Genomic DNA, 25,071 nt, shown 5'->3' with positions numbered 1-25,071 from the left:
CAAAAAAAGTAATATTTTAGTGATGGCAACATTGCTTTGATTAACAATTCAATGTATTGACTGAAGTGTTATGAGTCAATTGTAAATTTTGTAATTTGATGGAGAGATTCAGGGATTGTGAGGTTAAATTGTTGGCTTGCTGATTATAAGAAGTTTATGAGTTCAAACTAACTCTCAGCCCGTGGAAGAGAGCTGTATACAAGGTACATAACTCTGGTTGCCTTACCTGGTTTGTGAAACTATAACAGCAGCAGGTTTACTTCCTATTTCACTGTTTCAGGAAGAAACCTTTTCCAATTCAATACATCATCATCGTTTAACGTCCGTTTTCCATGCCAGCAGGGGTTGGACAGTTTGACTGGGGTCTGTGAAGCCAGGAGGCTGTACCAGGCTCCAGTCTGATCTGGCAGTGTTTCTACAGCTGGATGCCCTTCCTAACATCAACCACTCAGTGAGTGTAGTGGGTGCTTTTTACGTGCCACCGGTACAGGTGCCAGGGGAGACTGGTAACGGCCACGATCGGTTGGTGCTTTTTATGTGCCACTGGTACGGAAGCCAGTCAAGGTGGGGCTAGCATCATCCACGTACTGATGGTGCTTTTTATGTGCCACCGGCACATGTGCCAGGGCAGGCACATATATAAATACAATTGTATAAATTTGCAAAAAGTGTCTCCTCTATAATAAACACCATCGTCATTCCCATAAAAATTTTGATGTTTGAAGCCTGCAAATTTACCTGTCTCTCAAATCCTCATCTGGAATCAACTCATGAAAGGATGAACAGTTGATGTCCTTCCAAAATCATGATCAAAACCATAATAGCGGACTCTCAATGAACTCAGGATGCCAATTATAAAATGAGGTGTGTGGTATATCTGTCAGGGCGTCAGACAAAATGTTCCTTCCTTTAAATATTTTTGCCGTAGGTGTGCACAGAAAAATGCATTTGTGTGCAAATTTTATCTTTCTTTGCAAAGTATCTGTGCCTAGATGTAAGTATCCATCACTCATATTTCTTGTTTAATCATAAAAACCTTCTTGTGCCCATATTTCATCTTTTGCTAGTTGTAAAACATGTAGACATGCACACAAGTCCACCAGATTCAGGGGAAACTGGACACGAATGTAAATGATAGTTTGCGAATTTATATCTTTATGTTGATGTAAGGATCACTAACAAAAATATATTTATGATGCCAGCACCACCTTGACTTGCTTCCGTGCCGGTGGCACGTAAAAAGCACCAACCGATCGTGGCTGTTGCCAGCCTCCCCTGGCACCCGTGCTGGTGGCACGTAAAAAGCATTCACTACACTCACGGAGTGGTTGGCATTAGGAAGAGCATCCAGCTGTAGAAACACTGCCAGATCAAACTGGAGCCTGGTGCAGCCTCCTGGCTTCTCAGACTTTGGTCGAACCGTCCAACCCATGCTAGCATGGAAAACGGACATTAAACGATGATGATGATGACCTAGCTTATCAGTTTTCAGTCAAACCATCAGAACCATGTCAGCATGGAAAATGGATGTTAAATGATATTGATGATATAACACACACACACATGATTTCATATCAGGAATCTTGCAAAACAAATATATAGATGTAGATATATAGATTATTTAAGGAAAAGCTTGTGTAATTGTAGAGCTGTAATGTCCGGTGTTGAACTACAGAGTAAGGTTTTTGTAAGTTTCTACAGCAAGCATAAGACTTGGGTGTTTTATTTCTGTCTCTTCATCTTTGATTAAGTTCCCTTTCTTCATACAACCCTTAAATTGATCCTAATTCAACAACTTCTCTCCATTATTTATGTTGCCAACACAGATAGCCATCAGCATCATCAGTCTCTTTTTTTTTGTTTCTTTATTTTATAATTGTGCCTCATTAGTTCCCCCTACCCCTCATCTACCATTCACTACTACATCCACTCCTCAGCTCAGCTCAATCTTTACAGTTGTCACCTACTCTTCCCTACATTCCTTATTCATCATCCACTAAATGCCTGTTCTTCATTCTTTATATTCACACCTTTCACCCATTCCCCATCTCTCACCCTCCCATATTCACTCTTTTAACCTCCACCCACCTACACTTGCAGTTCTCTTTGTCTCCACTTATTCATTTCTACTCCTCCTGTCTCATGAGGGTTCACCCAGACACCTCATCCCTTCTTCACCCTGATCATCCCTATCCTCCTTTCAAAATCTTAGAAGCCATGAAGCCTCTCTACAGCAAGAAACTTGTTCTACTTTCACCCCTTCTTTTTTACTTTAATGCCTTATTTCCCAACATAAAGTTGCCTCTCTTGGGGTTTGTAGACTAGCATCCACTACACTCCCGGAGTGGTTGGCATTAGGAAGGGTAACCGGCTGTAGAAACATTGCCAGATCAGATTGGAGCCTGGTGCAGCCACTGGCTCTCCAGACCTCAGTCAAACCATCCAACCCATACCAGCATGGAAAATGGCCATTAAACGATGATGATGATGATGATGATGAATGCAGCCCCTGGAGTCATTCGAGCCCATCAAACCATTCAACCCGTGCCAGCATTGAACATGGATATTAAACGACGACGACGACGACGTCGATCATAATTTCAGCTTCAGGTGTGTTCAGAACAAAAGCACATTTTGCTCTTTGCTTTATAGTTTATGTAATTGCAAAATAAATAAACCCATCCTTGTCGCTTCAAAATGGAATGATTAACGACAGGATGGCTGTTTCATCTTGAACAACATACTTGCTCTGATGACATGCAAAAGCTTACTTTGACAAAAAAAAAAAACATTTAGAGAATCAATAAGCATCAAACAACAATAAATGAAAAGCAATAAAATATTTCTGTTAGGAAATCATTTTGTTGTGTTGAGATGTGGCACTGAGGAGTAAGTTGCAAGTGTATGAGATGTGGCACTGAGGAGTTAGTTGTAAGTTTATGGGTCTGTATTAGCTTCAGCTACTAGACTAATTTACCATTAACTAATTTACTTGACTAATTTACTATTATTGGGATTCATTTTTGATGAATAAACTCTTTAATCTATCCAACATCAGTATTAAAGTCCATCATCATCTCTCTCTTTCTCTCTCTCTCTCTATATATATATACACACATTGCTGTGTGAAACAGTTCATAGCGTGTTTCCAATCCAATTGATGACGGGAAATGAGAAATTTTGCATTGCTTGGCCAAATGTTGCAAACTCATACAGGCATGCATAGCAGTCTGCCTGCCTGTCTGCCTATCTGCTAGTCTTTCAGTCTCTTTATCTGCCTCTCTATCTGTCTGTCTGCCTCTCTGCCTATCTATCTGCTTGTCTGTCTGCCTCTCTGGCTGCCTGTCTGTCTTCTGTCTCTATCTGCCTCCACCTGTCTGTCTGCTTGTCTGTCTGTCTGCCTGCCTAACTTCCTAAGCCTACTCCCCTTCCTCTCCCCCAGTATAGTACCCCCCAACTCTTCACTGTATCAATAGTACACACATGCTATCTTTGTCTGTTGATGTCACATAAAAAGCACTGGCGCTGGCTGGTGCCATACAAAAAGCACCAAATACACTCTGTAGAGTGTCTGATGTTAGGAAGGGCATCCAGCTGTAGAAACCAAGCCAGAATAGGCAATGGAGCCTGGTGCTGTCCCTGGCCTTTACCAGCTCTGGTCAAACCATCCATCCCATTTCAGCATGGAAAAACGGTCACTAAATGAGGATGGTGATCAGTCTGAACCTTTTATTAACATCTTTGGTTCCCAACTTTCGTTGGCCATTCTGTAATCTTCTGTTATCCATAATGGACTGATAGTGGATTAGTGATCTTCCCCCCCCCCCATAACTCCATTCCAGATCTTTCAGTCTTTCATTGATATTTGCAATCCTCCTCATTTTCAAGTTTCATCATCATCATCATTTTGATTACTAATGAAGGTCATGCGACTGATGACCAACAAAGTATCTCTCAGCAGAATCTCCCCCCCCCACACTGTGTCCTCTCACTGCCTGTTCTATATCTACTACAGTGACCTCTGTTCCTTAGAATTAACACCTCCTAAGCCAACCTCAAGTACCCATCTCTTCTGCTCTGTCTCACTTCACAAACCACTCAGTCCAATCCTTCCACTATTCCCTCCCACCTACATTTTTGCTCCTGACACAACAGTCTGTGCAGTCTTGGAGGTTACAATGTATTTTCCTGACCAATTTCTGTCCCTACCATCCAACCACAGTCAGGTCACTTTCTGTTATTGGTTATGTTTGTGGAAAATCTACAGAAACGACTCCTTCATAACAATTCCACCATATTATCTTTATCCTATTGGCTACACCACTTAGTTCTTCCGTTCCCGCCACCACCACCACGTCTTATGGATCTTACCTTATCATAACATTGTCTTCATCAAGGATACAACATGTTACCAGTCGAGGAATTGAACCTACAATCTTAGGATTGTGAGCTTAACACTCTAACCACAAAAGTCAGGTTCCTTTATCCTGAAGTAAGAACTTACAGTCCAAGTCAGTTCCTTTTGAGAGCCCCTACTCTCATAAACTGGGACTTTTACATGTCTGTTTTGGCATAGTTCCTATGACCAGATGCCTTTCCTATCACCAACCACTTTACAGAGTGGTCTGGCTGCATTTTCTTGTGGTGCCAGTGCTAGAGAGGTTGACAGGCTTCTGTATACTTTGTCAACCAAATTTCACTGCCAAGGTTTTGTTCAACATGAGGGCTATGATAGAAACCCTTGACCCCAATGGCACCCACTGGGATTGAACTTGGAATCGTTTTGATGCCTTGCCTGTCTCTGTATAGTGTCATAAGCCCATTTCTCGTTTGATGTTAATGTCCTTGGGAAAGAAATGACTTGGCTTTCATCGTATCCGTTTTTCTTATTTTAAAACCTCCAACGTCACACCTGTGCAAATAATCACAGACAGCCATCAGAAAATTGATTTTCTAAATAAAAAAAATAAACAAACACATAAGTTAAAAACGTCTTTTTTTGATTTTTTTTTTGTTTCAGTTTTCTAGTCCATTGTTTGAGAACAATTTCAATTGTGAGAATTCCTACCCGTTACCTGCTGTCTCAGATAATCTCCCAGTTGGTAGCATCCATGGCATTTTCAATATGTTTATTTATATTGGTAAGACTTTTATACATTTTATTACATTGTATTACAATATTTATTTAACTCTTCAACTATCAAAGTTGTCTTTTGTTTTGATTTGTTTGAGGTTTTTTTTTCCGGTGTTTGTATTTGTCTTGCAAGTGACTCGATCTGAGACCATGGATTAACCCTGAGCAAACTGCATCACGGAAGAACCATTTCAGCCATTTAATAACATATAAAACTCTTAAAAGACTCTTTAGATTTAAATATATCTCTTCATCACCATCATCATTTAACATCTGTTTTCCATGCTGGCATGGGTTGGACAGTTTCACAGCAGCTAGCAAGTCTGAGAGCTGCTCCAGACTCCAATTGTCTGTTTTGGCATGTTACAAAATTGCTAGAATGGCTCTTCCACACAATAAATGTTATCTTTGCTGCTGCTGCTGCTCCCATTGATCCGCAATATCATCATTCACATCACCACCACCACCACCACCGACAGAAGCAGTGCGTTTACCTTAACATTGTGCCAGATGGAAGGACTAGACTGCTACAGACAGTTATTCCTTCTAATTGTTAACATGGAGAAGTAATGATGTGTGTGACTTAAGACTAAAGTGACATCTACCAGAAGTATATCAAATCTAATAAGAGTACTGCACCATATACTGTACTCTACTTTACAAAGCTATTACTGAAGTACATTCCATTCCACTGGAAATACCTTGCTGCACTATGCTATACACTGTGGCACTACACTGTATGACAGCATACTGAATAGCACCACATTGCGTATGTCATCATCATCATCTGTCCATTTTCTGCCCTAGCATGGGTTGGATGGTTTGACCAGAGCTGGCAGAAACGTTAGCACGCCGGGCGAAATGCGTAGTTGTATTTCTTCTGCCATTACGTTCTGAGTTCAAATTCTGCCGAGGTCGACTTTGCCTTTCATCCTTTCGGGGTCGATAAATTAAGTACCAGTTACACACTGGTATATAATCGACTTAATTCGTTTGTCTGTCCTTGTTTGTCCTCTCTGTGTTTAACCCTGTGTGGGTAGTAAAGAAATAGGTTTGACCAGAGCTGGCAGGGCCAGGGGCCACAGCAGGTTCCATCCATAGTCTCACACTGTATAACACTTCACTACACCACTCTAATAAAATGTTTTATACTAAACTACATCGCATGACGACACTGCTTCATACCACGTCATTAGCTCTGTGTCACACCATTTGGCATTTTTCCTAGACCAATTTACACTTCATTGCTGATTTCTTCTCTATTGTCTAGAAGAAAGGGACATTGGGTGTGGCCTTTTATGGCCCCTTCAAGTTATGGTGCAGTTAGTTCTGAGATAAGAAGTTAGTAACCCTCAGTATTTCACTGGTACCGTATACATTGTCTCTGGAAGGATGTAAAGCAGTATTAACCTTGGAGGGATTTGAACTCGGAATGTTTGGAACAAGAACGAGAAGCCAGGTTGAACAGAATCACTGAGATGGGTTTCATTGGACACTGTCTGCATTGCAGTAGCAAATCCATTTCTTGCTTATTTCAGCCCACTTTGTTTCTTTTCAGGATTGCTCTTTGCCAAATGTCTGAGACGGTTGTTGTATTTATTGTGAAAGAATTGCTGCTAACAGCAAATCCGGTCAGTCTGCATATGCAAAGCATGGGACATGGGGACAAAGATTTGTTCAACTTTCTTAAAGTCTACTTATTGATTGCTTTTATAATTAAATTAGTGTCGACATATTTAATTCAGTGATTATACAAAGCTAACAAGAAAAAATGTTACGTTAATTAACTGACTAATAACAATGTTACAATAATCAGCTACCAAATAATAATGTTATGTTAATTAGCTAACTATAAATAAATTTTGCATTGTTGGTATTTGTGTTCTTGAGGCAGGCATGGAATATATGCAAAGTATTATTTTGAAATTGGGTCACTGTTAGAGGTGCTAGTTTCACATGAGGAACTTTTGGTAACCAGCCTGATGGAACCCATCCTTCACTTCTAGCTTTTTCCCACAGGTGGAGACAAACCTGGTAGAAGAGATAAAATATTACTGCTCACCATTTTAACGTCCACTTTTCCATGTTTGCAAAGGTTTGGCACAGTTTATTGAGGCAAATTTCTCTATGGTTGGATGCCCTTTCTATCACCAACCTTCCTTCTTCTGTTTCCAATCAAAGCAATATTTCCCCTCCATGGCCATATAGGTCTGTGCAGAATATTGGAGATAAATGACATTGCTCGAATGATGGTGACAACCATTTTACATGATGTCATGGCAAAGACACACACACACATACATTTAAGTTTCCCTTGTATCAAATCCACTCATCCGGCTTTGGGCCCTAGTAGAAAACCCTTGGCCAAGGTGCCACACTGTGGGATTGAACCTCGAACCCTGTGGCTGGAAAGCAAACTTCTTAACCACATAGCCACATCTGTGCCCATTATTACAGTAATAAGTTGTTACCTTGTGCAACCCATTTACAGCCATATAGACTGGGCTGTGTCATGTGATTCAATGTCCTGGTCTCCCTCAGTTGATTGTCCAATAATCTTACTCCTTTTTGTTGCCATATTTCTGCTGAAATACTTCCTCTTTATGTCAGTTTGTTTCAAAAATAATAAAGGATGGAATCAAATGCCTTTGTCATTATTTAAGCTGGTGTCTGGAACATAAATGAACCTCAGGTTTTCATGGAAATTTTTAATATTGATCCCTTTCAAACAGGAAGTTTGTATCATAGAATTAGGGGTGGCTTTGGGCAGGTTAGTACCAAACAGGTTCAAGTGAAACAAGGAATAAAAACCAGGTCATGGGGTCCGTTTCTGTTCTCTGATGCTTCCTTGTTTAATTAGAAACCTGTTACTTATACCACTGCCACCACCACCACCACCACCAGCAGCAGCAGCTGCCGTTCAAGAATTTGGACCTGGAGATCTCCATTTCCAGCAACTTCGAGGGCCACCTCCCAGTGGTGTCGGGCGTCAATGAAGAGCCCTTGACTACAACAAGATAACCAAAGATTTTTTTTTTTCCATGGTCTGGGGTCTCCTGCCCCTAAGCCCTAGACCATCACCTAATCACCTTTACCCCTCTTGTTGCTTAACAACAACAACAGCAGCAGCAGCACGACGGTGACCACCACCACTACCAGCGCCTCCACCACCACCATGACCACCTCCACCACCACTGCAAATGCTCTTTGTAAAATGTATTTAGTAAAGGTAAAGAAAGTTGAATTTAACATAATCTTTTTTTTTAATATTTGTAAAAATTTTGTTCTTTTTCTTTTTAGCTCGTTATGTGTACCATATCCCAGAATGGTTCCATCACATACTTATTATGTTCCGAATGCTGTTGAAACGCACCATAGAGAGTTATGTACAGTATTATATTCAACAGAAATATTTCCAGATCTGTCAGGAGCATCGGTTGGCTTATTATATCAACATTATTAAAAGTAGGTCTATTGATTACAGTTTTACACAGAGAAATTGTCAAATTACTCTCTCATATACTATTTAATTATACACCATTGTATTAATCAAGTTTCGAAATATAGCAGCCATATTTATTTATTAGGATTATTTTTTTATTCTTTTTCTTTTTCTTCATTTTCATTTTCTTGTTGTTTCTTTTTGTTTGTTTGCTTTTTTTTTGTTCTTTCCATTATTTTTGTTTCGAGAACATCTTCGGTTTCATCAGGAAATCAATATAAATGGATAGATTTAATAACAACTTAGTCTTATCTCTAATGAATGTGGTAAATAAGAAACTAGACTTGTCGTTTCTATTATGTATGAAGAAGAAGAAGAAGAAGAAGAAGAAGCCGTGTATATTTTGTAATTGTAGTTGATAGATATAAAGGAATTGTAACGGTCGACTGACGAAGGTGTTGTTTGCCTCTGGCCTGAACACTAGTCACTTTTCTACCATTATTGGCACTTAGCAACATCTTTTTAAGTACAACACTGATCTTCATTGATCTCCACCACACCACCCCCTTACTCCCCACTTCAGAACAACCAACTAAAGAGCTCACTGGGCGCGGCATTCCACTCTTTGGAACTTACCGTGTACTTCTGTAGTTTGTTGTGGCTTAATGGAATCTTCTCAAATGATTTGGATAATGTCTTTTGAATAAACCCAAGGTCAAAATGTTGTAGGGAAATTTAAAAAAAAAAAAAAAATTTTTTTATATCCTTGCCTTAGCAGGGGCAAGACTAGGGTTCGTGACCCCTTTTCAAGATCTCTGTAACTGGTGGAGGAAGGTGTCTCCTAAGGTAGGAGACCTGACTCAGATACATATTACAGAGTGGACTCTTCCACTGAAAGCAGTCAAGAGCCAGGTCATAATCATCATCTTCTAAAGTCCATCTTCCATGCTGGCATGAGTTGGGTGGTTCAACAGGATCCGTTGAGCCAAAGAACTGCACCAGGTTCCGTTGTCTGCTTTGGAACGATTTCTACAGCTGGATGCCTTTCCTAATTCCAGCTGTTTCACAAAGTGTAACAAAGGGTATTAGTTGGATTGGTAAGTAACTTGCAAACATCCTTGACAGAGTGGGTAGGGAATAACATTGAAGGAGATGGTTTTATGTGAGGTGTGCAGAGAGGCTAAAGTTTGACAAGGAGACAAGAACAGGTATCTGGTTGTAGAAGAGATACATACCACAGCCCCAGGGGGAAAGAAAGAAAAAAGATGTTGATGATGAGGTGTCAGGATGTAACCCTCAAGGTATATAAAAAGGCGAGCTGGCAGAAGCGTTAGCACACTGGGCGAAAGCTCAGGAGTATTTCGTCTGTCGCTACATTCTGAATTCAAATTCCGCTGAGGTCGACTTTGCCTTTCATCCTTTCGGGATCGATTAAATAAGTACCAGTTATGCACTGGGGTCAATATAATCGACTTAATCCATTTGTCTGTCCTTGTTTGTCCCTTCTGTGTTTAGCCCCTTGTGGGTAGTAAAGAAATAGGTATATAAAAAGGTGACTACAAAGGGGTGATATTAGAGCAAGTGACGGAAGAATTAGGTTTTGGTGCTATCCTGGCCCTGACCGAGTAGGCTTTGGTGAAATTAAAATTGAGAAGTGAAACCACAGTTAAACGAATAACACAAGGATTCCTATTTGATGCTCTACTTGTTCTTCCTGTCTACTACTCTAGATTGTTATTTTGTTTTATTGGCCCCAGAAGGGTAAATGACAAACTAGACCTTAGCAGGATTTGAACTTAGGCTGCAACGAGGCAGAATAGATACCACAAGGTATCTTGTCTGATGCTCTACTGACTCTGCTGATCTTTTACTGACTACAGTTTATTACTGGTACATTTTTTATGATCCCTCATCTCCTTTACTAAAGAGATGTCATTGAAGGAGCCTCTGTATTGTAATTTGAGCTGTTAGAAATAGTAGCCAAATCTCCCTCAAGTTACACCTTACTGTCTCTTAATGAAAGATCTTGTATAATGTAATCGCAATTACACTGAGCTTTGAAAAAGTAGGAGGAGATGGTCATTGATGGAATAAGTGTGATCATAGGTTTGTGTGTGTGTGTGTGTTCTCTTTTGTTTTTAATTTTCTTTATTCTTCCCTTGAGAAAGGAACTTGTTTCTAACAAAGATATAAAGCTTCACCTTTGGAATATAGATAACCGAAACGATGTCACATTTTAAACTTGAGAAAAGTCATCATGTTTGTAATGTGTGAGTTGGCTGATTTCCTTTTTCTGAAGATCCAAGCTTATCCAGATTGAAACTCAGGCATTTACTCACGAAACCATGCACAACACTCATTATTGGTTTAAATGTGAATTTATAATCTGGATACAGAAACTGGAGGTTTTGAAACATTGTCCATAGTTATCCTCTTTCTCTTTGATTTTCAAAGAGATTTTTACATGAGTTGACCTCTATGACAGTACATGTTTTTTTTGTCTGTCCCAAGCAAGAATATCCAACCTGTTATGTTTACACTTGACCGATGTTTTAATGGGAATGTTCCACCAATATTTCTTGAGTTGATATTTGTGTATGTATCCAAAAACAGTGGGGATTGTCTGTATTTATTCCGGGACAGTCTTTTTTTCCGAACGAGCTGGCAGAAATGTTAGTACGCTAGGCGAAATGCATAGCTGTATTTCGTCTGCCGTTACATTCTGGGTTCAAATTCCGCTGAGGTCGACTTTGCCTTTCATCCTTTCGGGGTCAATAAATTAAGTACCAGTTATGCACTGGGGTCGATATAATCGACTTAATCCGTTTGTCTGTCCTTGTTTGTCCTCTCTGTGTTTAGCCCCTTGTGGGTAGTAAAGAAATAGATATTGTATATTGTTTTTGCAACAGTGTTGTGTCTCATAGGAAGGTAGTACCTTGATACTATCTTTGGGCAGCTGCTTTTACAGATATAAGACATAATCTACATTTTCAGTTATGTTGTGGAAGGATTCCGACCATCCCCATCTAACTAAAAGTGGACTGGCACATTACTATAAAAGAAAGAACTGTCAACAGTTCAGGGTCAGCAGCTGTTCTCTGTGAGTTGTTGGCAGAGAGTATTTAACCCAATGTAACAGCAATTGTATTGCATCGTGTGACTACTTTCTTTCCTCCTGCCTCATTAAATTATTTATCCAACACCAGAAGATAAAAACTTACATCTTGGTGCAGCAAGGGCTTCACTGTCTTGTTTGTTTGTTGTGTGTACGCATGAGATAATGTGTGTTTATAGTGATACGTGTCTATGTTTCTTTCCTTCCAGATCTTTTGTTCTTCGACACTGATCCACCGAGGTAAGCCACATTCATATATTTACTTTCCATATTTCAATAAAGCAATATCACTAAATACAGCATCAGAGAAATTGTTTAACTAAAGGATTATAGAATTAGAGTACTCTCTCCACAAATCCCTTGGTACTCATTTGTTGGTAAGAAAACTCAATAAATTCACGGTACTGGTCTGTTGGTCTCAAAAGTCATTTAGGTCACAGCTCTGATATTATCTCTGAAGATTAAGAAATCAAATTCTAAAATGTCAACAATATTATCTACTATTTTTAGCAGATGGCATGAAACCCAAACAGTTCTTTGTAAAGAATTTCAGTTAGAGATGCTATCAGATATAATCAGAACTACAATCTCTCTTTCCAGCTCTGATAGCCATATATTTCTCCTACTGCAAGGCCCCTGCCCTTCGATCATACATTGTCTCAAGCATTTGTCTTATGAAGAAAGGCTGAAGACGCTCGACCTTTATTCTCTAGAAAAACACCGCCGCCGTGGTGATCTCATTCTTGCTCACAACATCATAAGCAGAAAGTGTAACCTCTCGAAAGAGCTGTTCTTCACTCCTGCTCCAGAGCGTCGACTGCGGGGTCACTCTGAAAAGCTCTATCTGCGACGATTTCATCTCAATCGAAGGAGAGGGGCTTTCTCCGTCCGGGTTGCGGATCTGTGCAATAAGCTGCTGGACGAGATAGTGAAGATGCCGACGACCACTCGGTTCAAAGTCTCCCTTGACCACAAGTGGCCTGAACTCTTTACATGAACACCACCCTGTACATAACTCCATGTCCCCCTACATGGCCTTGCTTTTTTGCTTTTTGAGCCAAATAATTAACTTAACTTCTCAACTCCTGGCATAAAGCCATCTCCCCTCTATGCTACAACCCCATTCCCTTGAATGGTCTTTTCCTTTGTCTTGTGAGTTACTTGCTGACCTCACTAGTGTCAGTGCCATGAAAAATGCACACTGCACACTTTGTAAAATGGTTGGCTTTAAGAAATGCATCCAGCCATAAAAACCATGCCAAAACCGAAAGTGGAGCTCGATGTGGTCATCTGGTTTGTTGAATCCTCTTAAACTGTCCAAACCAGAATAGAAAATGGACATTAAATGATGGATGATCAATCAGAGACAGCTTGAAGTTTTGATTTTTCAAGTCCTTTGAGAGATGAAATGTTAACTAAATTCTGGCAGGATTTGAACCAAGAACTACAAAGACTGAAACTAAACACCATGAGCTTCATGTTCACATTAATGGTTTTAGTATTTACCACCAATTGTTCTTAAAGTTTGCCAATATTTCATTGAAAAATTCTCATTATTCTGTAGCAGTAATTAAGCTGAGGCAGCAACAATAAATTATAAGTTGAATTAAATTAACGATTTATGTTTCTAGACTTATTGTTAAAGAAATCTCTCTAGACAGATAAATACTCAAAGGAAATTTTAAAAATAATTTCAATAATTTCAGACTTGTGTTTCTAGTCTTCAGCACGACCATTTATTCTATGATTATTTCTCTGGGTTTTAACAATTCTTTTAAACCCAAATGTATTGAAATTGCCATAAATATGGAATGGCTGATTAAATAGTTTTAGTATTTAATTCCATGCCTTCTAGATCTTAGTTTGGCTCTCATTATTGTCACCATTGTTGTTTAATGGTTTAATGCCTACTTTTCCATGTCTGCATGGGTCAGACGGAATTTATTCAGGCGAATATTCTGCGTCTGGATACCCTGCCTGTTATCAACCCTTATCTGTTTCCAAGCAAAATAATTTTTTTTCTTTGGCCAGACAAGTTTTTCGTGGAAGAAAACTGGAAATGAGTGCCATTGTTTAGATGATATTGGTGCTTACACACACACACACACACACACACACACACACACACACACACACATGCATATGTTAAGCTTCTTTTAATTTCTGTCTACCAAATCTACTAACAAGGCTTTGGCCAGCTCAGAGCTACAATAGTAGATACTTGTGCCATGCAGTGGAATTGAACCTGGTATCACATGGTTGGGAAGCACGCCTGTTATTTTCACTGTAAAGCAAATAAAATATTTACTTCTTGTTTCAATTTACGGCACCTCTGACCAAGGAATCTTAGGAAGAGAGTTGTTTTGACTGTGACTCTTCTATGTCCCTGTCTATCTAGGATTATATATCACACTGTGTCTTTATTTTTAAGATAGCAAGCTATGATTTAAGGGACATTTGGTTGCCATTTCCAACAGATGTAGCCATCATGTACAACTTTCCCTGTTGATGTAGAATATATTCTGGTAACGGGTGTGGCTTTATAGTTGAAGTTTCCATCCCAATCACATAAGTTGGAGTTCAGTCCTACTGCACAGCAATTTGGGCCCTGGGCCAACTAAAGCCTTGTGAGTTGATTTGGTAGAAAAAAAAAACTGAAAACAGACTGTTGTATGTGTGCTGTCTGTGGGTTTGTTTACATCTGTGCTCATTTCTATTGAAATTATAACCTGTGTGTGAGTGGTGATGCTGTTGCCACTTCTGTCAACAAATCCTCCTCTCACTTTATACAAAGCCATGCTGAAGAAGAGATCCCTTACTTGAAAAACTTAAGAGTTAGCAACAGGAAAGGCATCCAGCAGCTAAATTTTGTCTCAATAGTGTAATCATCAAATATGGAAATAAAACTAAAAACAAAAACAGATGTATATCAAGGGTGATGCTGCACCATCATCATTGTAATCTGTTTTAAGTACATTTGGTCCCTTATTTCTTCTGTATAATTCTTTAGGGAGTTCAGAGAATAATGGTGCTGTGTGGGGACCAGCATGTCAAAGAATTGACCCAACGTTTCCTTTGTATGTCGTAAAAGGTGACCAAAAGAGGTTGAAGTATGATTTGCACTCTGACCTCGTAAATGACCTCCCCAAACACACCCATGGGTTGGAGGGTTGTGGCCTGAGTGGTGCAAAGGTGTCATTCATCAGGGGTGGCTAATCACCAACTAATGGTGGATGCAGTGATGTCATTCATGTACCATGCCATCTGTCATCTACCATCACTCATTGCAATAGCATCAGTCAATTATATTCACTCTCCTTTCTGCTGAATTTTCATTCGCCATTGTTGTTGCCATCATTGTTTTTGCATTCACCTTCCCATGTTATGTGTTTGACATCTATTTTAATGCAGCATCTCACCACATGGTGTGGTCCACCTTCAATTCCATCACTGTGCCATCAAACATCACTGCTTCTTCTTAACTTTCCTCTTGTTTCCTTCTCCTCCGCTTCCTCCTACTCCCAGTGTCATTGCTTCACATTTTTTCATCCCTCCATCATACTACTACTACTACCACCACCACCACCTTGTGGCAAGTTAACAATAGTGGTGGGGAAGAGGGTTTTATGTGTGTCATTATGTAAATCAGAGGACAAGATACCAAATGAGAAATCAATAGATCAGATGAAACAATTGAGGAATTTTCCCTTTCATTTGTGACATTATTCTTGCTATCCACCCCCACCCCCGCCTCTTTCTCAATCCCTAATTCTTTGTCCTCCTGCTTTTCTCATTTTCTGTCTCCTGTCAACTTCCTTTCTCAGCATCCTTTCTTCTTTCCATTCCGATATCCTCCTCCCCTACACCCTGCAGCTCTTTGTTGCTTCTCTTTTCTTCATCAATGGCTAATGATGAAATTAAAAATTTTTCATTTCCCATTTTCTCTTCCTGCATCAGATACACACTCTTTAGAGTCTTTTGTCTTGCACTTTTTCAACCACAAAAGAAGTCCACAAGCTGCCAGAATCTTTGGTGTATTGGACAAACTGCTCAGCAGCATTTCTTCTCACTCACTCAAATACTGCTGAGGTCAGTTTTGTTGGTCATCCTTGTGGGGGTCAATAAAATAAGTACTACTGAAGTTACTGGGGTTGATGCAATTAACGGGACCACCTTCTTTAAAACTGCAGGTTTTGTAACTAAATTAAAAAGAAATATTTTGGCTACAAAAATCTTCACTATTTTCACCTTTTATTTTCTTGCCAGATCAGATTGGGGCCTGGTGCAGCCTCCTGACTTGCCAGACCCCAATCAAACTGTCTAATCCATGCCAGTATGGAAAACAGATGTTAAACTATGATGATGATGATGTATAGCTTGGTTGTTCTCTCTCTTGTCCCTATTCCTACCCTTCGACTATTTACTGAATTTTTCTGAGCTTGTTGTCTTGTCTTGAGTCTTGTTTCTGTCCCATTATAAAATACAGACGTGGCCCAGTGGTTAAGAAGCTTGATTCCCAACCAAGAGATCTCACATTTAGTTTTGTTGTGCAGCATCTTGGGCAAGTGGCTTCTTATAGCCCCAGGCCAATCAAAGCCTTGTGAGTGGATTTGGTAGATGAAAACTGAAAGAAGGCAGTTGCATATATGTGTGTGTGTGTGTTTCTCCCACACCATAACTTATCAACTGGTGTTGGTTTATTTACATCCTATTGTGATTTTGACAAAAGCGACAAATAGAATAAGTACCAGGTTTTCAAAAAAAAAAAAAACTAAAAGTACTGGAATTGATCTGATTGGCTAAACACTTCAAGGTGATGCTCCATTATGGCTGAAGTCCAGTGATTGAAACAAATAAAACATCAAAGATAAAAGACAAGAATTTCTTGTGGCTGCAAAAACTTTCCAAACTCTTTCCCAGTTTCATGTCACCAATCATCAGAACGATGCAGCAGTTTAAATATTCATCCTTGTGTGGTGGTGATTAATTACAGGAAACTCTGAGTAACAGTTTGGGAAGGCTTTTCAGCTTCAGTGAAGCCCTATTTTACTCAACCATGGCTATTTGAGTACTATTTTGCCCACATTTGCCCCCTGTGCTCGTATGTGTGTGTTATATAACCATCATTATCATTTAATGACTGTTTTCCATGCTGGCATGGTTGGATGCTTTGAGAGGAACTGGCAAGGCAGAAGACTGCAGCAAGCTTTGCTGTCTACTTTGAAATGATTTCTATGGATAGATGCCCTTCTTAATTCCAACCATTTTACAGAGGATATTTGGTGCTTTTTACATGGTACCAGTATCAGTGAGATCACCAAGTAACTTATATGTTGAAAAGTTTTTGCAAAACATACTTGATATAGTCAGAATCTTTGAAGAAAGTCTTTCTTGAAAGTTATTCAATTATTTGAAAAACTTTTAGTGAAACAAAAAAGACACTAACATTTTGGAACAAAGTATTTGTGTCGTCTGTAAGCATTTTTTTTCATCACCCTCATCATCATCGTTTAACATCTGCTTTCCATGCTGGCATGGTTTGGATGGTTTGACTGAGGGCTGGCAAGCCTGAAGGCTGTACCAGGCTCCAATCCGATCTGGCAATGTTTCTAGAGTTGGATACCCTACCTAATGCCAACTACTCTGAGAGTGTAGTGGGTATTTTTATGTGCCATTTATATTTGGTGTATACAATTGAAACCACATAAAATGAAATTGCCATCTGTGTATCATACTAAATGTATACACACAATTAGAGGGCATGATACTGTGGAATTGCCTGAGATAAAATCTCTTCATAGACTCGTTCTGTCAAAAAACACAGTATATGTGGGAGTGGAATGAACATCATTGCTGCAATGCCTCACCAAGAACAACAGACACATTTCGTATTTCTTGAGGCTTCTTAATGCTATCAACCCAGAGATTTTTTTCTACTGCTTGGCAGTGAATTCTTTATTCATTATATCCAACATATATTCTTTTCTACTCTAGGCACAAGCCCTGAAATTTTTGAGGAGAGGGCCAGTCGATTAGATAGTCTCCAGTACGCAACTGGTTCTTAATTTATCAACCCTGAAAAGATAAAGGGCAAAGTCAACCTGGGCGGAATTTGAACTCAGAACTTAAAGACAAATGAAATACCTATTTCTTTACTAACCACAAGGGGCTAAACACAGAGAGGGCAAACAAGGACAGACAAATGGATTAAGTCGATTACATCAACCACAGTGCATAACTGGTACTTAATTTATTGACCCTGAAAGGATGAACGGCAAAGTCGACCTCGGCGGAATTTGAACTCAGAACATAACGGCAGATGAAATATGGCTACGCATTTTGCCTGGCGTGCTAACGTTTCTGCCAGCTCGCCACCTTGGATGTTTCATGAGTTTTGTGGAAAGCGCTGTTGGATGGAGTGCCTTTCTTTAAATTTTTTTTCCCTTCGTTTTAAGTCAACTGCTTAAATTTCACTGGAGTTTTATTACACCGTCCCTAGTTGACATAGGGTGATGAAACTATTGCCAGCAGAATATGTCCTACATACATTGAAGCATGAATTTCATTTAAGCAGATGACAATGGAGTGCATGGCATTGACGAGAATCAAGAAAAACAAAAATGCCTCTGTTGTTCTCATGATTCAATGCAACAATGATGTTTGTCTTGCTTGGATATATGTTGTGCTTTTAGCAATGAAAGTTTATGAAGGAATTTTGTCTCAGACAATTCTACAGCATCATGCCTTTAAATGATGTCTATACATTTAGTATGATACACAGGTGATTAAGAGCACACACACACACACACACACACACACACACACACACACACACATAAATTCACAATATTTGCAATCCTTAATTCTTTTGGCACCAACCTGCTCAACACTATCTTTGTTTTTATGATAAAAGAAAAAAAAATTTCCCATAAAATTATTTCTATTTAAATTAAAACTTCCCATTATAATTTTGTGCAAGAACATCTTTGTTAAATTATTCTCGAAACACCTGATTAATAATGGAAAAGTTAATTATTCGGCTAAATCTTGAGTATTTTCAAATTTAATTTCAGCATGTAGCCTGTTTATTTGATTAGAAATATATTCTAAGAGTTATAATGTACTCAGAGAATAACATCAATAATTGTTGCATAGCCATCTCGGTTGTCTTTGAGTTCATATTGAACATGGTGTAGTAGTAGAGTTTCAAGTAATTCTAACAACAGCAATGGTAGTAGTAGTAGTAGTAGTAGTAGTAGTAGTAGTAGTTGGTGTTGTAGCTATGAAAATAGTAACAGAAATGGTAGAATGTCACATTGAAGTCTTTGAATTATATTCATCCTTTCACCCATCATCTCTCCAGAATTAAGTACCAGTTATATAATGGTGTTGATTCAGTCAGTTATATCCCTGCCAAGTTAGCAAATCAGTGAATAGGTCAATAAATAAATAAATGTTATTAATATTATTATTATTATTATTATTATTATTATTATTGAGGTGGTGAGCTGTCAGAATCATTAGCATGCAGGATGAAATGCTGAATGGTATTTCTATGTTCTGATGTCGACTTTACCTTTCATCTTTTCGAGGTTAATGAATTAAGTACCAACAAAAACACTGGGGTCGATGTAAGCAACTAATCCCCTCCAGACAAATTTGAGGCCTTGTGCCTCCAGGGATTATTATTATTATTATTATTATTATATTATTATTATTATTATTATTATTATTATTATTATTAAGGCAGTGAGCTGACAGAATCATTAGCATGGTGGGCAAAAGGCTTAGCGGTATTTTGTCCTAGCAGAATCGCTAGCACGTCGGGCGAAATGCTTAGCTGTATTTCGGCTGCCGTTACGTTGTGAGTTCAAATTCCGCCGAGGTCGACTTTGCCTTTCATCCTTTCGGGGTCGATAAATTAAGTACGAGTTAAACACTGGGGTCGATATAATCGACTTAATACCTATGTCTGTCCATGTTTGTCCCCTCTATGTTTAGCCCCTTGTGGGTAATAAAGAAATAGGTATTTTGTCCTTCTTTACATTCAGAGTGCAAATCTTGCCAAGGTTGACTTTGTCTTTTATCCTTTCAGGGTCGATAAAATAAGTACCAGTCGAGCACTGGTGTCGATGTGATCGACTAGTCCTTTTCCCCGAAATTTCAGACCTTGTGTCTTCAGTAGAAAGTATTATTATCATTATTAGTATTATTATAGACATCGCACAGTATATAATATCATGAGGTTGTTGACTGAAGATATTGTATCTACCGGGAGATTTGTACTGTTAGTTGAGTCGCAGCAAGGACCTCAGACAAACAGTACTTTACACAATATGTGTGCCGTTCTAAGTAATGCTGACTTTTGCAATACACCAAGATTGCAGAGTATTTTTAAAGAGTCTAGATGTTTCTTCAGCTTGGGTGGTATTGAACCTAATGCTCCGATGACAATAGGGATAACCTTTATGTTTGGCTCTCATAGCTGCCACATCTTGGCAAACTCAGTTCTCAAGTCTCCATATTTCACAACTTTTTCTCTTTCTTTCATATGTTGATTATTATTATTATTATTATTATTATATTATTATTATTATTATTATTACTACTACTACTACTACTACTATTATTCAGTAGTTTTATATTTATAGCGTGCTTTCACTTCACTACCGAGCGCAGCTCTGTGTGCCTTGGGTATGTGCTGTGGTTTGTTGTGACGCTCTTATGGTTACTGTATTGAAAGTGTTTTGCATAGGATGTGTGCAGTGCCCAGTAGTGCAATTTTCTGTATGTTATTTGCACTACTTATTATTATTATTCTATGTTTGACTTTTGCTTTATATTTGTACAAGTTGGCTCCAAGTCTCACCCAGGGACCTCAAGATACAACAGGTTGGAAGTTCATGTTGTTGTTATGCCTAGTGTGCCATATATTTGGGGGTTTTTTGGTGTTGTACTAGTGAATGTCTAAAAAAAAAAAAACGAAAATTATGTTTGTTTTAAACCTTGAGATTACATTTTGCGATTTCCTGGTATCTGGGTTAGGTAGCAATCAGCCCCTTGTAAAGTTCAGAAAGCTCCTAACTCTACTGGTGACAAAGGGCCTCTTGCTCAGAGTGTAAGGTAAACTGTATGATGCATGTGTGTGAACAGCTATGCTACACGGCAGTGAAACATGGGCCATGACTGCTGAAGACGTGTAGGCTCAAAAGAAATGAAGCTTGTATGATCTGCTGGATGTGTAATATCAGTGTGCACACAACAGAGTATAAGCACCCTGAGAGAAATGTTGGACATAAGAAGCATCAAATGTGGCATGCAAGAGATGACTGTTCTGGTATGGTCATGTGCTGTGTATGGATGAGGAGGGCTGTGTGAAGTGTCACTCCTTAACATTGGAAGGACCCTGTGAAAGAGGGAGACCCAGGAAGACATGAAGTATGACTTCCGAACGTTGGGCCTCACATAGGCAATGACAAAAGACCGAGACCTCTAGAGATATGCTGTGATTGAGAGGACCCGGCAAGGAAAGTGAGATCACAGCCGTAGCCTACACAAGTGTCGCATAACCAAAGAGACTTACTGTGTCAAGTAAATCACAATCAAATGGAAATTGTAGCTGTGGACAATACCAGTGCCACCTGACTGGTTCCCGTGCTGGTGGCATGCAATAAGTACCATTCATGCGTGGGTTGTTGCCAGATCCACCTGACTGGCTCCCTGTGCCAGTGGCATGTTAAAAGTACCATTCGAACGTGGCTGATGCCAGTCCTGCTGACTGGCTCCTGTGCCGACAGCACGTAAAAATCACCCACTACTCTCTTGGAGTGGGTTACGTTAGGAAGGGCATCCAGCTATAGAAACCCTGCCAGATCAGATTGGAACCTGGTGCAGCCTCCTGGTTTGCCAGTCACCAGTCAAACCGTCCAACCCATGCCAGCATGGAAAACGGATGTCAAATGATGATGAAATAAGTACCAGTTGAACACTGGGATCAATGTAATCATCTTAGTCCCTCACATCAATCCCGGGCCTTGTGCCTATAAGTAGGGAGGCTTGTTATTATTGGTAGTAGTATTAAGGGTGTTATTTATGGTTGTCAATGATAGATTGTATGAGAAGAAAACCAGATTCTGAGAATTTGGTTTCTTTTAAGTTTGTAATATTTGTAGTTTTGAAAGAGTTTAAAAGATTCAGATATTCTCAGGTTGACACTGTTTTAATTAGGATATGAGCTGGGCCCATGAGAACAATCTTTTGCAGTTCTGATTGCTTTGGTTTTCCTAAGCTTTGGCCACAGTGTTTAAGATTTGCACAATCAGACAAAAAGAGGATTAACAATTGATTGTTTTTATAGATTATCAATCCATTTCTGTAGAGTGCAAACCTTTTTACATTGGTGCAGGCATGGCTGTGTGATAAGAAGCTTGCTTCCCAACCACATTGTTCCAGGTTCAGTTTCACTGTGTGGCACCTTGAGCAAGTGTCTTCTACAATAACCTCGGGCCGACCAAAGCCTTATGAGTGGATTTGGTTGACGGAAACTGAAAGAAGCCCATCGTATATATATGTGTGTGTGTCTCTGTTTGTCCACCCCACCCCCAACATCACTTGACAACCCATGTTGGTGTTTTTACGTCCCCGTAACTTAGCACTGTGGCAAACAAGACTGACAGAATAAGTACCAGGCTTACAAGGAATAAGTCATGGGGTCGACTTGTTCGACTAAAGGCGGTGCTCCAGCATGGCTGCAGTCAAATGACTGAAACAAGTAAAAGAATAGAAGAATAAAAGAATGTGAACACAGTTCCTCAGGCCTTTTCCTTCTCTTCTTCTCTTTTTATGTAACGCTGCCCTTAAACTTTCCCCTACACTCCTATTCAAAACTGATTCCACCTTCAACTCCTCCATCCTATATCCTGTCCCTCATCATCATCATCATCATTATTTAACATACGCTTTCTATGCTAGCATGTGTTAGACGATTTTGACTGAGGGCTGGTGAACCAGATGGCTGCACCAGGCTTCAATCTTGATCTGGCAGAGTTTCTACTGCTGAATGCCCTTCCTAATGCCAACCACTCCGAGAGTGTAGTGGGTGCTTTTACATGCCACCAGCACGTAGCCAGTCAGGCGGTACTGGCAACGACCTCACTCGAATCTTTTACACATGCCACCGACACAGGTGCCAGTAAGGCAATGCTGGTAACGATCATGCTCAAATGGTGTCTTTTACATGCCACCAGCACGGAGGCCAGATAGCCGCTCTGGCAATGATCACGCTTGGATAGTGCTCTTAATACCTTTTATTGTAGTCCAAGTCCTAAATTCTATTATTTCTCTCATCTTTTTCCTCTTGATATTTTATTCAATAATCTGCAATTGTTTTGTTTTTCTTTTTCTGAATATCATCTTATAACTTGTTATACATATATATATATATATATATATATATATATATATATATATATGATGTTGTTTTATTATTTGTTTATCGTTGTAAACAAAGTGATTGCTGCTCTCGTTTTTAGATATCATATTGACAGTCCAAGCCGACTTTGCTCTATTTTTCCAATATGTTTCTCCTCTCTATATAAACCATATTGTGCTGCTTCCTCCCAATTCCAACTGTTTCGCTCCAGCATTACTGCCATTAATGCATCATTTTCTGCCCCCACCCTCCATCCCATGCACTTAACTCCAGACAAACACTTTAAAGCCAAAGAACATACAACAAACACCCTCTCACTCTCACACATACTCTCTTGCTCTTTCTGTCTCTCTCACACATTTCCTTTCTTTCTCTCTCTCTCTCTCTCACATATGCACATCCTCTCACTCTCCCACCTCTCTCTCTCTCTCTCTCTCTCTCTCTCTCTCTCTCTTTATATATATATATATATATATATATATATCTGTCTTTCTCTATCTCCATCCAGTCTCTTTACACAATCTGTTTGTCTCTAAAAAATTTCCTTTCATTCTTCTTATCTTCTGTCTCATTCCTGTTTCACTCATTCACTTTTTCCCCATATTAATGGTAGAACTGGTTTTTCTAGAATCTATATTACAGCCTGACTAAAAATGACTTCTGTTGAAACTGTTAACCACTTCTCTTTTCTTCTAACAATTTGTTTTTGCTTTACATTTTTGTTGTTGTTGTTGCTGGTTGATCTAGAGGTTGGTTGTTGGTTTTGTGCAGTTAATAGCATCAGTTCTACAAAAGCTGTTCTGCCCAATACAATATTCTTTGTTTGGAGTTCAGTCCATCCTTAGTTTCATGAGTGAACCCTTTTATCTTCTGTGACGGTGGGCAGGAAACGGCAACAAAAAAGATACCAGTAATTTTCTAGGCTCAATTCTATTAACTGTAACCCTTCACCCCACCCCCACTGAAAAGTTTGTTTCATACTGTACCATGATGAATTATTATTTCATATACACACAGCAGATTAGACTATTGGAAAATAAAATTCCTAACATTCCTAACTTCTAGTAACCTTACATTCTAAGAACCCTCCTAAGTATCCTAGCTGACCCTAATAACACAGTTTTCTATGAGCTGCACTAAACTAGGTTTTGTGCCTTTTTCCTCTTTCCCTCTGTTCACATCTTTAGGAATTGTTCTTAATGCACCTTTAACTACTGGGATACATTTTACCCTAACTTTCCATAGTTTCTCTAATTCAGTGGCTAAGTCCTGGTTCCTGGTATTGTCCTGATTTTCTCTATACCTTTTATATTGACTTTCTCATCATTTAGGATGGTAAAGTTAATTACCTGACTGACGTGGCCAATGACAGTACTGCCTGATTGGCACTTGTGCCATGGAATGTTAAAAGCACATCCAAGTGTGATCGTTGCCAGGGCTGCTGACCACCTCCCGTGCCAGTGGCACCTAAAAAGCACCATTCGAGTGTGATCGTTGCCATCGTCATCTTACCGACACATGCTGGTGGCATGTGAAATACTACACTCGAGCATGTTCGTTGCCAGTGCCACTTGACTGGCTCCTGTGCAGGTAGCACGTAAAATACACCTTTTGAGCAAGGTCGTTGCCAGAACTGCCTGACTGGCCCTCGTGCCAGTGGCACATAAAAGCACCCACTACACTCTCGGAATGGTTGGCATTAGGAAGGGCATCCAGCAGTAGAAACATTGCCAGATCAGATTGAGTCTGGTGCAATCTTTGGGATCACCAGTCCTCAGTAAAACCATCCAACCTATGCCAGCATAGTGGACATTAAACCATGATGATGATGACGACTTTCTATTCACTTTGTCTACTATTACTAAATCAGGCTTCTAGCTTCTATTACTCTCTCAGTCTGACTGTTAAAGTACCACAGCAACTAGTATTTCTTACTTTCTTGTACTTTA

At 39.4% G+C, this 25,071-nt stretch overlaps 1 protein-coding gene across 5 annotated transcripts in view; it reads left to right on the top strand.

Annotated features, from left to right (window-relative positions):
- The window catches only part of LOC115210421 (sorting nexin-14), a 196,563-nt gene that overhangs the window by 113,550 nt on the left and 57,942 nt on the right, over positions 1-25,071 (top strand). For all 5 annotated transcript variants that reach the window (XM_036501945.1, XM_036501944.1, XM_036501943.1 and 2 more), the window contains 3 exons: positions 5,021-5,141; positions 8,435-8,599; positions 11,901-11,931. In XM_036501945.1, coding sequence (XP_036357838.1) covers positions 5,021-5,141; positions 8,435-8,599; positions 11,901-11,931 — 317 coding nt within the window. The remainder of the gene's footprint in view (positions 1-5,020; positions 5,142-8,434; positions 8,600-11,900; positions 11,932-25,071) is intronic.

Source organism: Octopus sinensis, linkage group LG4 (genome assembly GCF_006345805.1).
Source record: "Octopus sinensis linkage group LG4, ASM634580v1, whole genome shotgun sequence".
Taxonomy (NCBI): Eukaryota; Metazoa; Mollusca; class Cephalopoda; order Octopoda; family Octopodidae; genus Octopus; species Octopus sinensis.
This window is presented reverse-complemented; position numbering and strand designations above follow the sequence as displayed.